This window comes from Nomia melanderi, chromosome 4 (assembly GCF_051020985.1).
Source record: "Nomia melanderi isolate GNS246 chromosome 4, iyNomMela1, whole genome shotgun sequence".
Lineage (NCBI taxonomy): Eukaryota > Metazoa > Arthropoda > Insecta > Hymenoptera > Halictidae > Nomia > Nomia melanderi.
The window spans coordinates 1,195,745-1,210,260 of NC_135002.1; the positions used below are offsets into that span (position 1 = coordinate 1,195,745).

Sequence of the window (14,516 nt, forward strand, 5' to 3'; positions counted from 1 at the left end):
GCTGCTCCAGATTTACTCGTTTATTCGACGAGGCTGAGGGAAACAGAAATCTGATTAATATCCTGCGATAACGAGTGGGTTCTTTAATCTGACCGATTAACTGTGTTCGACACGCACAGTTCCATTTCCTCCTGACAGATCGTCGTGGATAACGCTGTCTTTACGCAAATACGATTTCGAAAGAGACCGCGAGATCAGGGGTTAACTCGCAAAAAAGGTAATTTGCATGAACGTTGCAGTCTAATAATAAACTGGTACCGCGGTACGGATTCAAAGAGCAAGTTTGTGGGACGAACGTGTCCCGTTGGTGATATAAGGGTTCAACCGGAGGCGAAGGAAAAAAAGCGTGGACAACGTACGTCGTTGCAGCAACATTCACATTCTCTCTCTCTTTTTCTCTCTCTCCCTCTTGTTAATCTCGTTATTCCCGGTTTTCCTTGACGCTAATCCCGCTCTCCGCGCGCGCAGTCGGTGATCGCGGTATCCTTGGACCGATGATCGCCGGGTATCGCGAGACCATCGAGCAATGGTGCCAATGTCAATAACGGAAAACGGAGAGCGAGAGACGAGTAACCGGAGCAATCAAGTGGCGGCGGTCGTCCGGCAATTTAGCGTGTCCGTAAAGGCCTCTGCGAATTATGAAACGTGCTGGCGATACCTGCATCGATACCGTGATGACTGCATCGTTTCAGGTTGGCTAGACATTTCTGATCATTTTTCACTTGTTCTGTGATTACAAATTCAAAAGTCGAAGAACACTGGGTCTCTGATTGATCTGGGATACGTTGACTAGACACATCTTCAAATTGATTTGTTTCCTTAAATAAATGATAGCCCATGTGAATCGCTCATTGACCAAATCGGTTAACACGTTGAGACGTTCGCTATCAGTTTTTGTTTCAGCGGCGATCCTCTTAATTATATTTTATTAAATAATGCTACCTAATGTGACATTCAAGTAGATGAACGTGCAGTAATAATAATTCAACTCAATCAAATGATTTGATATCATATCTTTTCCATTTTGTGTATTTTTTTCTCGTGCGGCGTTCAACGTGTTAAGATTTTTATAGCGCTCAACGTGTTAATTCCACTTTATGAATTGTTTAAAATTTACTCATCAACGAGCGGGCCAGACGTATCGACCTCGAAATATTCTTCCGGGAGAGACAGCAGTGTTTGTGCGCGTCACCCTGCCCTCTCCGTATGTAGGTAAGCGAACGGCCCACGTCAGTCGATGGCAAGCTTACCTATATGGATTTGGAAATGTGGCCATCGCCAAAAGCGGGCTGGGCAAAATCATCGCCGGAGACACAACCAGACGAGACACGGGTTCACGCGGAGGACACGGGTCACTAGCCGTGAACTGGTTCAAAGAAGGCGCCGTTGCAGGTGCGGCCTGCTGCGGGACTTTTTGCCCCGAACGGACAGTCGTGAGGCCTTAACTTCTTCTGCAAAATCACGGCGTCATCAGGGATGATTCGAGGTTCTCGAAAGACTATGAGACATCTGTAATTAAAATCGTAGAATAAAAGTATTGTGTATTATATAGGTAATTTAAAAAAACAGGAGGTTAGGGTATACGAGAACGTTGATACAACCCTGAGTACGCAAGCGTCGTAGAAATGTTTCAAAATAAATATTCCAAAATAAAGGTATTCTATATTCCATTTATATTTTAAGCAATAAATTGGAAAAATTAGAAGATAGATTACTCGGAACTGACAGGCCACAGAACTAAGGAATACTAACCAATTACTTGTACGACGGATCGGGGACGAAAAATTTTATTGGCTACCAGGAGAAAACCGTTGACACTTTCGTAAAATAGATCGAGAAACTTCTTATTGTCGTACCGTTGTTCGTGTCACCATAAATGTTCCCCCAGCGTTTGTTTTGTTTTATGGGAGAGAATATTCAAATCGGCCGTGTTGGAGTCGAAGAAAAAGAATCTGAATATTATTAGTCGAAAGGCACATATGCAAGATCGAAGTCAGTGACAACACGGAACGGAAAGTTAATGGGCTTCAAGCAAATAGTCTGTCGGAGTAGAGAAAGTCGAAGGCATTTCTAAATAAACGATCTCTTCCTAGTAGAATGTTAGCGCAATTATCCGCGTATCAACAAAAGTCGCGTGAAAGCGAATGTTGATATTCCCGAGTCTTTTGAACAAATTTGCACGATCCCGATTTGTCGTTCGTTGAGCATTATCGTTGTTGACCGAAGGAAGTATTGACGTAGTTCGTGCTCACCTGTTCTCGTTCAACTTTAAAGCATTCCGAAGCATTGGGAATGGAAAGGAGCCTAACCGATTTGGCAGGAAAATTTTCGATACCGATATTTTACCCGCTAACGAAGTTCGCATGGCATGTGGCGTCAACTAGTATCAAAGTACGACACTATCGGTTAAGGGACCGTCTTCAATTCGTCCAGAGGGCTCTGTAACCACTAATCTAGGGAAAAAATAAAAGTAACCACAGAAAAGAAGCCACATAAAGGTAAAAAAAAAAGGCAATTTGTGCATTTTAATATATATGATTATAACTTTCGCTTTCGTCGACATTCGTCCGTAATTACCGAGTTGTTAATGCTGAGAATATCACATCTTGCTAATTAGTAAGCAGAGTGTCATAAAACATTCTAATGGGTCTTTGATGAACTGCAATATTCTTCAAACCGAGTAAGCTAATATCCCTTTTCACCGCTAGTTTTTCACCGTAACCATCGCACTCTTTAATTCAAGTATACTCAACGCATCCTAAACTACTGAAAATAAATAACAGAACAGTCATCGTACTGATGCAAGAAAATCATGGTACAAGCAAGAAAATAGTCCCAGTCGTTACAAGTCAAAAAAAGCGACTGTGACATAAGCTTACAATACGTATCGAATAATTCATCCACACAATATGAAAAAACATACTAAAATACGGAATAACAGATCCCAACAAGAATCGATTCGCGTTCAGACAGACTTTCAATTTCGCTCTCGATTCGATTAGTTCTCGTCGTTCGCCGTAGACGGCGCGACGGGTAGTGTCACGCTGCTAGCAATCTATAAAGTGTATCATTTACCTATGGCCCGTATGTCCGTCTTCGGAGCATAGGTACGCCATGTTCTCGGTCGTTGTGTTAAGAGAGAAACAGTGTTGACGCGGAAGAGAGACAGGCCGGACAGAAGGTGTAACAAGAGTGAGGGAGAGGGAGACGACAAGGTGGGAGGGTGAAAAAGGAAGAGAGATAAACGGATGACAGAAATGCATAGTCGTGGCTAGCAGCAGCAGCAGCAGCCAGCAGCAGCGGCAGCAGCAGCAGCAGCAGCAGCAGCAGCCAGCAGCAGCAGCTAGCAGCTAGCAAGCAGCAGCAGCAGCGGCAGAAGCGAACGAAGGAGAGATCGCGTCGTTGTCCACGCGTAATTCGGGGCGTGTGCTAGGTTGTTCGGTCAGTTTCCCTAGCTGGTGTCCGTCGCTGGAAATCGAGGATGTATCAGTGGCAGTGCGGTATACGCGTCATCGTCCCGTGACGACGACGCGCGGCGAAGAGGTGGTGCGAGGCCGCGAGCACGGTGTGGGCAGGTCGCGGCCATTTTTACCACACGATGCGGCAACCGTGTGTGCCCGTTCGATCCGCCATTCCAAACAATCGGTGTACTTCGTGCCCTCGCAGGGTGCATCCAGCGACGGTGGCCCGTGGAGGCACCCACTCGCGACGATAATACGCGGCAGTTTGCGTTCGATAGGTGTAGCTTTTGGTCGGGCAGAGGGTGACGGGACAGTCCGGGAAAGCCGGCAGTGCTGGTGGTGGTGGTGTCGTACGTCGTCGAGGACGACGACGTGGAGGAAGAGGAGAAAGAAACGAAGAAGAAGAAGAGGAGGAGGAAGAAGAAGAAGAACGATGATCACGACGACGACGAGGTCGACGAGGACAGGAACGAGAACGACGATGTCGACGATCATGGGGAAAAAGAAGCGACTCGAACGGCCGATATATTGGAATACAAACGTAGCCGTTAGAGCGTGGCTGTGATTTCTACGTGATAATCGCGCGTTTCTGCGCCTTGTGTTCGTCGATGCTAGTGCCCTGTTCGTTTCGTTCGTTCCATCGTTCGTTCTATCGTTCTATCGTCCGTTCGTCCGTTCGTTCGTTCGTTCGTTCGGTGCCAGTGTCCGTCTGTCTCTCTCTGTTTCTGTGGCCGTGTGTCGCTCGCTCTCCGTCTGTCCGCCCTGCGTGCGTGTTTCGCGTGCCTCCTCGCCACGCACCGGACTCTCTCCTCTTCCTTCGGCAGCGCGATCGATGGTGACACCGTGTGACCGCCTGTGAACGTCTTTTACCGACGAGAAATCTCTCTCGTCCAGACCCCGGCCACCGGAACGGACCTATTCGTTTACGAGTCCTCGCAGAAAAAAATCCAACGGAAGAAGGAAAAAGATAAGAAACGGGAGGTGTGTGTGCGGGATCGACGGGGGCCCCAGTGTTGTAGCATGCGTGGCTGTGTGTCCCGTCGGTAAACGTCCCGTGAGAGTGTGTACCCGAAGGCAGTGTGTGCTCTCTTACTCGCGCTCCCCCTCTACCACCCCTCTCCCTTCTCTCTCTGTCTCTCTTATTCACTTATTCTCGTTTTCTCTCTTTTCCCATTCCGTCGTCGTCGTCGTCGTCGTCCTTTTCTACCTTTCTCTCTTCCTCCCCCCTCTCCATTTCTCTCTCTTTCTCTCTATATCTATCTATCTATCTCTCTCTGTCTCTCTCCGTCTCTCTCCTCTCTCTTTCTCTCTCTAGCTCAACGTTCGCCTCCCTCCGTCCCTCTGCTATCCGTCTCTCTCGCTCTCGAGTTGAAAAGAAGCATTAAAGAGGAGCGTAGTAGAATGCTCGACGATACGACACGACGGTTGTCATCGTTCCCGTTGTCGTCGTCGTCCCGGGATCGTCATCCCCCATCTCCAACGGCCGATACTACCGAGTCGTGGATGCCAGGCTGCTGAGGCCTCTCCTCGGTCTCTCCCGTGAGGTGCGCGCACCCGGGTTAGCGATAAACGGCCCACGTACATGCGAACCGGCCACTGGCACGGCCGAGAGAACAAGGGACGGAACCGGGACCGGGGGACCGCCACGAGATGGAGATCGAGGCGAAGCAACGAAATCAGAGGAACCGGAGACGAGAGCGAGCCCAGCGTATGCTGGCGCAGAGGGAGAGCTTAGCCACCGCGAAGCAGCAACAGCACCATCAGCAACACCACCAGCAACAGCAACAACCGCAACAGCAGACCAGGCAACGGCCGACGAACAACGACGAGGAGGACAGCCACAGCGGCGAGGACGAGGAACCCGCCACCGGTCTCGGCCTCGGGCTCGCCAGGACCGGTCACCCGCGTGACAGCCATTCCCGACCGCCCAGGCCACCGCGACCCCCGAGGCCTCGCAAGAAGTCTTCCCTCGCGGCTGCCAACCAGAAGGAGCCTCCCTTCGAGGAGGACATTATCGACGGTTTCGCCATACTCGCCTTCCGCACCTACGAGGAGCTCGAGGTGAGAAACCCAAACATTTGCCGACCGTGCATACACCCGTTCGTCTACGCCGCTCCGGCTCCGAGGCCGATCCTCCTCGTTGCCGGAGATTCCAGCCGTGTTCCGGTGACGTTGCACGAGCAACGCGACGCGCGATTTACTTTCGCGAGTGTCGCTCATCTACCGGCTGTTTCAGCTGACCACCTTTAACCTGCAAAGCCGGACGGGACAACCGCGGTATCGGCTGACGATGTTTTCGCGCGACCGTTGCCTACCGCCGGTAAAATTTTGAGTTTTCGTGGATATTATTGCGATACAGTGATTTCTTCTTTTTTTTTTTTTGCGAACATTTATTAACGGTAGTACCCGCTCCGTCGCGGCAGTCTTTGGAACATCTAATTTTAGACTCGGCAATAGTATGTTAATTTCATTCTGGTCGCTGATATTTTCCAGCGAGACCTTGCTTTCCTTTAATTTATTCGCAGCGGAGACCGTTTTTAAGCGGAGCGTAATATTCGTGGTTATGTTATTCACATTGTTTTCGTACTTCGCCGATGCGTCTGGTTTTCTTCGGATCCGTTCGTTTTTCGTTGTTGCCATGGTTTCCTTTTTACCGTGTTTACGCGTGTCGCGACGGAGGGGTCGTTCGATTTTTAATGGACGAATTGATTTATGATTTGTATTGTTCGTAAATGAGCCCGACACTCGCGCGAAAGTAGTATTCCACATGGTGTCGTCGAGTTACGCGATATCGATGGAACGTGCGTTGCAATGATTATTTTCCTTCGGTTACTGTTTACGTCTCGGGTTTCGATGTTTGCTTCGCGTTGCTGGAATCCTTGTTTCGTTCTACGCAGTGGGGAAAATATTAATCGACGCGTTAAAAAAAGGTGTGCTCTAAATCAGCGTTCGCTAAAATATTTATGCGTTCGTGTGTAAAGTGTTGAATGTCAACACATAACCTCTGACGTTATGTTTTCACTGGTGGTTTGCCGACTACTGTAAATATTTCGGAGTATTTTGTTTGTGCTAAAATCATCGAACGTTTTCCCAGAAGCCACGGAAAAAACAGTATCTTTCGAAAGAAATTTTTCAATCATTATTGCAAACGATTAATTACTCGAAACGCCTTATTCGGTTCCCTTGTAACATATGTTTACACGAATCACTATACGCCCACATGATCTAGTAACAGCACCAGCGATCGATTTCCATCTCCATACTCCGTGCTTTATTCTAACCTACAAACTGCCCTCAGTAGACATCGTTTGATTCCCTAAAAGCACACTGGAAATAGAAACCATCTAATCTAAAAACATAAGAAACACCAACAGCTTCAGAGACAGCAAAAGTTTATACAAAATAGTTTACGCACGAATAAATTCTAAACGGTTAACCCTCTATGGACTGAAATTTTCTCGTAGCTATTATTTATGCAGTACATCATTAATAAACATCAACCTATAAATACAAATTAACAATCTACTCAATAGTTTGTAATAATTTCATTGAAACGAATATATTTTATAACTCTAAAGTTACAATAACGTTCAACGTTCACTATTTGTATAATACTTCACATACATCGATTATCGAATTTCATTTATTTCGCTGTAAATAATGAAGTACATCAACATAATCCAAGTATATTGCTGCGACTCCAAAGTTACACGGGTGTATATGGGGTTAACATACTGAATCACGAGAAACGTGACCAGAAGTCATAGGGGTGGGAGTAAATATTTCAGCAAAGAGAAGTTTCGATAGAAAGACGATGACCCGAATGACGCCACGGAAAATTGACGTTCGCATCGATCTCCGGCGCGTTCGGTCCGAACCAGATCGTTCTCCCGGGAGGTTTTTTGTCTCCGTTAGCAAAAGGGAGCCTCCGATGTGGACCAGCTTGCAGCGAGCGGTGGCTCACCTGTCACTGGTGGCGTTATACGTCGACTGAGAAAATCGTCGGCAGTTTGTTGCGCGCGTGCAGGCCTCCGCGGACGTACACTCGCCTCGGCCCATCGCGGAGCGTCGTTTTTTTTTTTATTTCCTGGCCGTCGCTCGTGCCAACAGTTTTTATACGCTGTTGCGAGAACCGGCGGCGGTATTAACGCGGTTCAACGTTTACGGCCTTTAGTTCCCCCGAGAATTTGTCGTCCTCGAGATAATCACGGGCTGGGAAGAAGATTTTTGTTTATAGAAAAGCGACCGTTTCATGCGGGGCGCTGCCGACGAGAGATTTGTACTCGGCTCGTTTTGCGCCTTTTTTTTCCTCCCCCCGTTCGGTTTTATGGCCTCCCATTCACCGCGGAACCGCGCACCGCTATCCTCTTCTCGCCATAACCTATACGCGAACTTGAGCAATCTCGGCGTTTAAATATCGAAGATATTTGAATGAATCCGACGGACCTTTTTCTCCCTTTCTTATTTTCAAGATGATTTCAGATACACCAAATATAATAAAGGAGATGCTAACGACAGTTCCCGCGAGACAGGTTATGTTCGAACTTCTAAAATATCGTTTGTCCTTCGGCAACGATATTCGGCTCGCTAATGAACTCGAATGCCGAGCGATCGAAACGGAAGTTCGTCCGATCCTCTCTTTTTTTTTATCTATTTTGTTTAACCCTTTGCAATCGAAAATTGTTTCGCTAGATATATTTATATTCTAATGAAATATCGATGTCTTATAACATTGATATAAATAATATAGGAATCAAGGGATAGAACTGTTCTATTTTAACGTTATGAATAATTGCGTTAGATGAACTTTGACACGGATGTGAATGCCATAGCATTCATCTTCACTGTGATGTCAAATGACTTGGATACTACACATTCAAATTTACAAGCCACATTGTTACGCATTGAACTCTACATAGCCTTAATTTGTTGAAAATGTCACTATCTCTCGGACAACTGAATTTGCATTTTCTCTATTTTTGCAGTTCATTAAAATTTTTACTGCTCCCGAACGTGTTTCAATATTGTCTTTGTAATTTCGCTGTATCACAGCAAATGGCGACTGCGAGTCGCCTCTCGAGTGCAAAGGGTCGAATATCTTCTCTTTGGTCGCGCGATAAATATCTTTGTTTTTTTTTTTTACAAACTGAACGCCCCCCGATCGGATCGATTCTTACCGATGAGAAAGGAATCCGGGATATTTCATTATCCGATACAATGTAAGTGGTTGCTCAAGCAGACAGAAATATTATTCGCGGAGAGTAATAAAAACCAATTAGGGCGAATTGCCAGCTCGTGCGATTAAAGGGGTCAGCGTTTAACTTTTGCTGCGTTGATTCGACCGGATTAATTTATTAACTTTTTAACCCCGCGTTACGATGCTTGATTAACAAAGGGCTGGAAGGGGGGGGGGGGGTGCTGTACGAACACAGTTACCGTTCATGCAGATCGCCGGAATATTCACGGGGCGCTACTCTCGTTTAACAATTTTATGATCGAACGGGCGCCGGTTAAAAAACAATTAGGAGAACAAAAAAGGGGAACGGACTTACTTGTCCGGTAACTCGAGTGGCGTTACGCCACGGAGGAATACTCTGCCATATTTATGAACCCTCGAACTCCTGCCTCTGTAACAGCGACATGGAGGACTGAAACCGGATTATTTATAACCCGTATTAAAAATCTTCGTAATGCGCGACTCGTTACACTGCTCGGGGTTAGTTTTCAAATGACATGAAAGGGGATTGAACCTAAAATTGTCCAAATTTCTTCGCGCGACTGTCGAAATTGAATTTGAATCATGAAACATGAGCGATAGAAATAAATTGAGCACTGACAATTTCCAGAGTAAAATTACATTTCAATCGGAGCTGTTGCTGCACTGGCAAAAGTAGGTTAAATGGATTGTAACTTGATAGGTTGTAAAGGGAAGGTCGCAGGAGTCGCGTTTTTCCCCATTTTCGAATCTGTTAATTCTTTAACACTAGAACTACCAAGCAATCAAACTGTCTTTGAAATTTGTAGAAACTAAATGCTGCAACTATTGAGTAACTCTAGTCATTTCTCGGAGAAGCATCCGTTATCCTTTCAATAACTGGAAAAAAGAAATGGTCATTGTGACTTGGTAGTTCCAGTGTTAAACATTTTTCTCGTTATGTTTTCGTTCAGAAACTATTGCTTCAGAACATTCCAACAAACTTCCGTTTCGCTCCTCTCTCTCTCTCGCTTTCGAAACAGACCCCGTTCGCAGAAGGATCGAACGCGTGTTGCTCGCCGGCTAAATACAGAAGTTACGCGAAGTTAGCCCTAAACTGATAAGTCGCTTAAGTTGCCGCGTAGGGAGAGCTAACGATACCGCGAAACTTTCGGTCCGGTCGTCGCGGTTTTTCGTCTCGATTTTCGTCTCGGTCCCGTTCGATATCGTCCATTTTATTCGTAAATTTCCGCGGAGGCCCACGTGTCGACATAAATTTGCGTCGCAACGATACGAGACCTTGCGGAGGCAACGTGAGACTCGATGTTGCGGTTTAATACGCGACACCGAGCCGCCGCGGAACTCTCTTCCCGATACGGTTCCCGAGCAAACATTTCTGACCGATTAACAGATCGAATTCTCGAATGTCCGCGCGAGGAGGGGGGGAAAAAGAGGAATATTTGATTTACTCAACACCGAGAACCGTTCAAATATTCCATCGAAAGCTTAATTGCGACTGTTTACGATCTCTTTCGTAGCTATCCTAATTAAAGCTTGTCATTAGCGATTCGCCGGGGGAAAAGAAGGCATTTGTAGAAGCCGTGGAACACGCCGCGTTCCGAGTCAAACGTTGTTGTCTTGTTCGAGACTGTAATGTTGCAAGGCTTAGGAGCTGACTCATTTTTATTATCCGAACTTCTTAAGGACCGGTAATCTGGGCTGTAAAACTGTAATGGGACTAGATATTAGCGGGAACAATAACCGGGAATCCGAAAATTCGACGGGCCAGGTAGGAACAGGAGAAAAGTTGGAAACGCGGTAGACAAAAGGGTCTCGGGGGCTGCTGTTTCTTCTAAGACGACCCTTCCATTCGTATTGTGCCGGATGACCGACAGACCGACTTCGGGCTCCTTTATGCGATAACAATACGCCTAATAGCGCTGAAAAACAGAGAAGATGATTCGCGAGCGACACTGGTCCGCATGACGAACAACCCCTTAGGGTAGGGGGCCGCAGCGTTCCATTGTCTACCGTGATTCATACACGATTCACTGTTTAACCCTCGGATGGCCGACCGCAAACAGCGACACGCCGCATTTTAACCTATATTACAATTTTTATTATGTGTACCTTTCGGACCCGGATTTACGACGTGGAAATGTCCAGCTATGTTTGCTGTTCGAAGAGGAAAGGGTCGTTTAAATATATTATGTATATATATTCTTTTTTATTTACACGCAGCGTGTCAAAACAATGGCTTCTCCCGTGCTTCCGCCATATTCCCATCGCACCGCGTACGAAGCAATTACGCTGAAATTCTGTAAACGTTCGCGAGAATATTGGCAAAGATAAAACTAATGCTTGAAAAATGTAAATATTCTATGTTTTCTTGTTCTTTTTGTTTGTAGCCAGTGCCACGCACGCGACTCAATTATGTTACAAATTGCAGCGCGTGTGACGCGTAGGTCAAAAATGACCTTGCATTCTCGCAGGGGTTTTTCTGCGGCAAAAAGAGAGGAGAGACGGAGAAACAGGGGGGGAAACGTAGAAAAAGAGAGAAGGTAATTGGTCTCGGTCGAAGAGGCTCTCTATCGCGAGCGATCCTCGGCCAGGTAAATTTCGCCTGTCTCTGTTTCCCGCTAATGCGGCCCCGGAATCGTATTAACGAGTGCTGTTCGCTCGGTTCCGCGCCGACTGTAATTATTTCCCTGTAATTTAATGATCCGCGAAAGTGGCAGGAAATATTACGCGAAACGCAACCGTTCCGCGATCATTCCACCGGTACTTTTTATTTCTCGTGCGCTCGAATTAACAGCGATTACAGAGTCTACGTGTGCCGCGAGCGAGCGAGCGAGCGAGCGAGCGCTATCATTTTCTTGAGTCCGTTTCGAACGACGACGGCGGCGATTAAATTCTTCCCGCCAAATTTCTCAATTACCGAGCTGCTGCCCTCGCGCTCGCCCCTGTCCGCCTTATCTTATCTGCTCGCATAATGTGTCTCGACCGCGCACGCGAAACGTTCGCTCTTATCGTCGTAATCGTCTTCGGAATTCGAGTAAATGTCACTTCTCCTTCGCCGTTTTCGGTAGAATCCTGTGCAGTTTGCTTTATCGCGTCGAACTGACCTCGACTAAACGGCGGATCGTTCCGACTCGATCTTCGCACCCGGTATATGCTGGATGCTCGCGCAGCGACATCTATGGCGTCAGCTGTTCCCTCGTTCATGGGGATGGTGTCTGATAACATTCGGGGGATGCTCTGTCGGCTTTGTTACATTCTTCTGTCGCATTTTGCAAATCAATAAATAGCTAGGTTCACTCTGAATCAGTTGATTCGACGTAGCAAAATGGTAAACTCAAAATTCAATATTAATGGGAAACGCAGTATTAATGGGAACGTAGTATATTTTCGGTGATCGAATTTCGGTTAGCATTTTTCAATTGGATTTCTTTGAGTCTGCTAGAGTTGGGAATGCACAGGGATTCCCAAAGAGTAAAATCCGATTTTCAGATGGAAGTTAATGATGTTTTAATATCGATCTGGTTTTACCAAGGTTTTTACGAAAGAGTCCCAGTCACCGCGTCACGGGGAGGGTTTTATCGGGCAAGAATTTCAGGGCGTAACCGCAATTTCCGAACTCGACCGCAAAAATTCCTGCAACATCGATCCCCGATCAGTTTCATCTGGATAAACATCTCGAAGCTCTTCCCGTCCCGTGGAAGTTTCACAAGAGACCGTGGAGGAAAATGGCGAACGCCGCCTCGGAATTGTTTCGAATCCGATCGCTTTAATTGCCGCACGGGTTTCCGCGCGCTCCGATCGACGCCTCGCTCCCTCGAAAATGTATTCCACGGCCCGGCGAAGATGTAAGACATCTTCGTTTCCGATATCCTCCCCTCCCCCGCGGCGCGCGCGAATTCTTTTCGTTAATCTCGTTCTTTTTTTAGACCGGAGGCATCGCGTTTAAAGTGCCCCGTCGATAAAACGGCCTTAATTATCGGTATTCCGCACGGGAAAGACCGCGATTTCGAGTCCCCCCAGATACTAGGCGCTTTCTCGAGGCTACGTTTATCGCGATTTATCGCGATGACAAACAGTAATCGGTATTTTTGCCTGAACCGTGATACTGGGACCCGTTGACATACTTCTATGCCTTCGCGTCCGGTGGCGCCTGGGTTCGTGGCGACCCTCAATGTCAAAAAATGTTTCAATCTATCTTACTCCATCGGAAAATCTTTAATAATCCCCAATTTCTACAAATCTTCTAAAACTTCATCAAACACGGGTCAATACTGACCCAGGCATAGTTAAAGAACCTTACTCCCAAACGTTCGTATTTCAAATTCAGTGAAATCCTTATTCGAATCCTCTCCCATATCGCTGGAACTTTACGAAAATTTGGAACATTTAAACACGGGTCAGTACTGACCCGGGCGTAGCTAGAGGACCTTCCAAAACGTTCGTATTCAGAGAATTCCTTCTTATTCGAGTTCTCTCCAATTTTGCGTGAATTAAGAAAATTTGGGATATTTAAACACGGGTCACCACCGACCCAGGCATCGCCGGGCACCAAGCAACCACCCTAAAAGCCGCTCCCGAGGGTTAACGAGCAATCATTCCCGACGATGGCTGAAAAACCGATACACCGATGCTTCGTCACCTGGCCTCGCCTATCGACGGCTTCCATGCGAATCGGTAACAAAGTGCGGTAACGTCGAAAGCGACCGACATACCTGGCTCGTTTGCGATGCAGATTATTCCCGTCGGCAGCGGCGGCGGGGGACGAAAGAGGGGGAAAAAAACGGAAGATAGCGTCCGTCACCGTTCGAACGCGAACCGTGTTCCTTGAGCGGCTCCGTACGCCATTGCACCTGCTCAAAAGTTATTCAATTAACGCTCGAACGTTTATCGGAGGTTTGTGTTGCCGGTGACAGTTCGCGATTTGCGAGTCGGAAGCGGACCGGAACCCCTCGATATCGTATTGGTATCCGGTCGAGTTCGCACGGGAAAATTGAAATTTCGGGGTCGACACTTTTTCTGGCGAACTTTCCGACATCTGTGCTCGACCACGTCCCCCGATATTTCGTTTGAGCGGCGTCTCCTAAAAAGTCCCTTGATCTAATAGACACTTGATCGTGTCTAAACGTTTCTATGGATTTAATCGTTAAATAATAACCGCGGACGAGGATCGTTGCAGGTTTTCAAAATTTGCATGAGAAATCTTTCGTTGAATCACGCGTTGAACTTTTAAATGCTAAAATTATATGCTAATCTTGCTTTATTAAAGCAATTAAACTACTTACACTTTTTTATTTCGATTGCCAGAGTCCAACTTCAATGTCACGACGTTCGTTCTCGAAGGATTAAATAAATAATTACGATTGTTGCGAGTCGGAGGAACGAGTCTCGGAGCGGTGACTCTAACGCGATTTGAATTTCCCGCGCAGCGGGTCACGTAACCTCCAGCTTCGCATTCAAAATGAACGGGAGATGAACTGGCAAATATAAATCAACGGTTATCGGAATTAGCATTGTTAATATTCATTGTTGTTTACGCGGCGGACAGGATAATGCAGTTCCGAATAATGAGCCGCTATTAGTTTAGCATAAACGTCCAATGGATTTACTAATCGCCCCTAATTCCTCCCGTTTCCTCGAAATTTTTCGAAGGAGACGCTCGCGATTTGAATACGAACGATAACGGTTCTCTTTCGACGGTTTTGTTAGTGCGACGCAAAGCCGGGCGACCTTATTCCGACCGGAATGCGAGTCCTCTCGCGCCCGTTGTTTGTTAAATTTTCCATAACAAACGGCGCGCCATTAATTCGTCAGTCGTTCGTTGCTATTAGGCCGCGGAAGTT

The 14,516-nt window shown here is 46.7% G+C and overlaps 1 protein-coding gene and 1 long non-coding RNA gene across 3 annotated transcripts in view; one reads left to right on the forward strand and one right to left on the reverse strand.

The window, feature by feature from the left end:
• Nucleotides 1–1,355: 1,355 nt before the first annotated feature.
• On the reverse strand, nucleotides 1,356–2,305 carry LOC143174496 (uncharacterized). The gene is made up of 2 exons (XR_012998515.1): nucleotides 2,253–2,305; nucleotides 1,356–1,509 (listed from the first exon to the last, which is right to left on the reverse strand). It is a non-coding gene; the product is annotated as an uncharacterized LOC143174496 (long non-coding RNA).
• A 500-nt stretch (nucleotides 2,306–2,805) lies between these two features.
• tay (tay bridge kinase) overlaps nucleotides 2,806–14,516 on the forward strand; it is a 39,215-nt gene continuing 27,504 nt past the window's right edge. The window contains exon 1 of one of the 2 annotated variants that reach the window (XM_076367429.1): nucleotides 2,806–5,522. In XM_076367429.1, the coding sequence (XP_076223544.1) occupies nucleotides 5,112–5,522 (411 nt within the window). In that variant the 5' untranslated portion in view covers nucleotides 2,806–5,111. The remainder of the gene's footprint in view (nucleotides 5,523–14,516) is intronic. The other variant, XM_076367424.1, reaches the window with a different exon arrangement.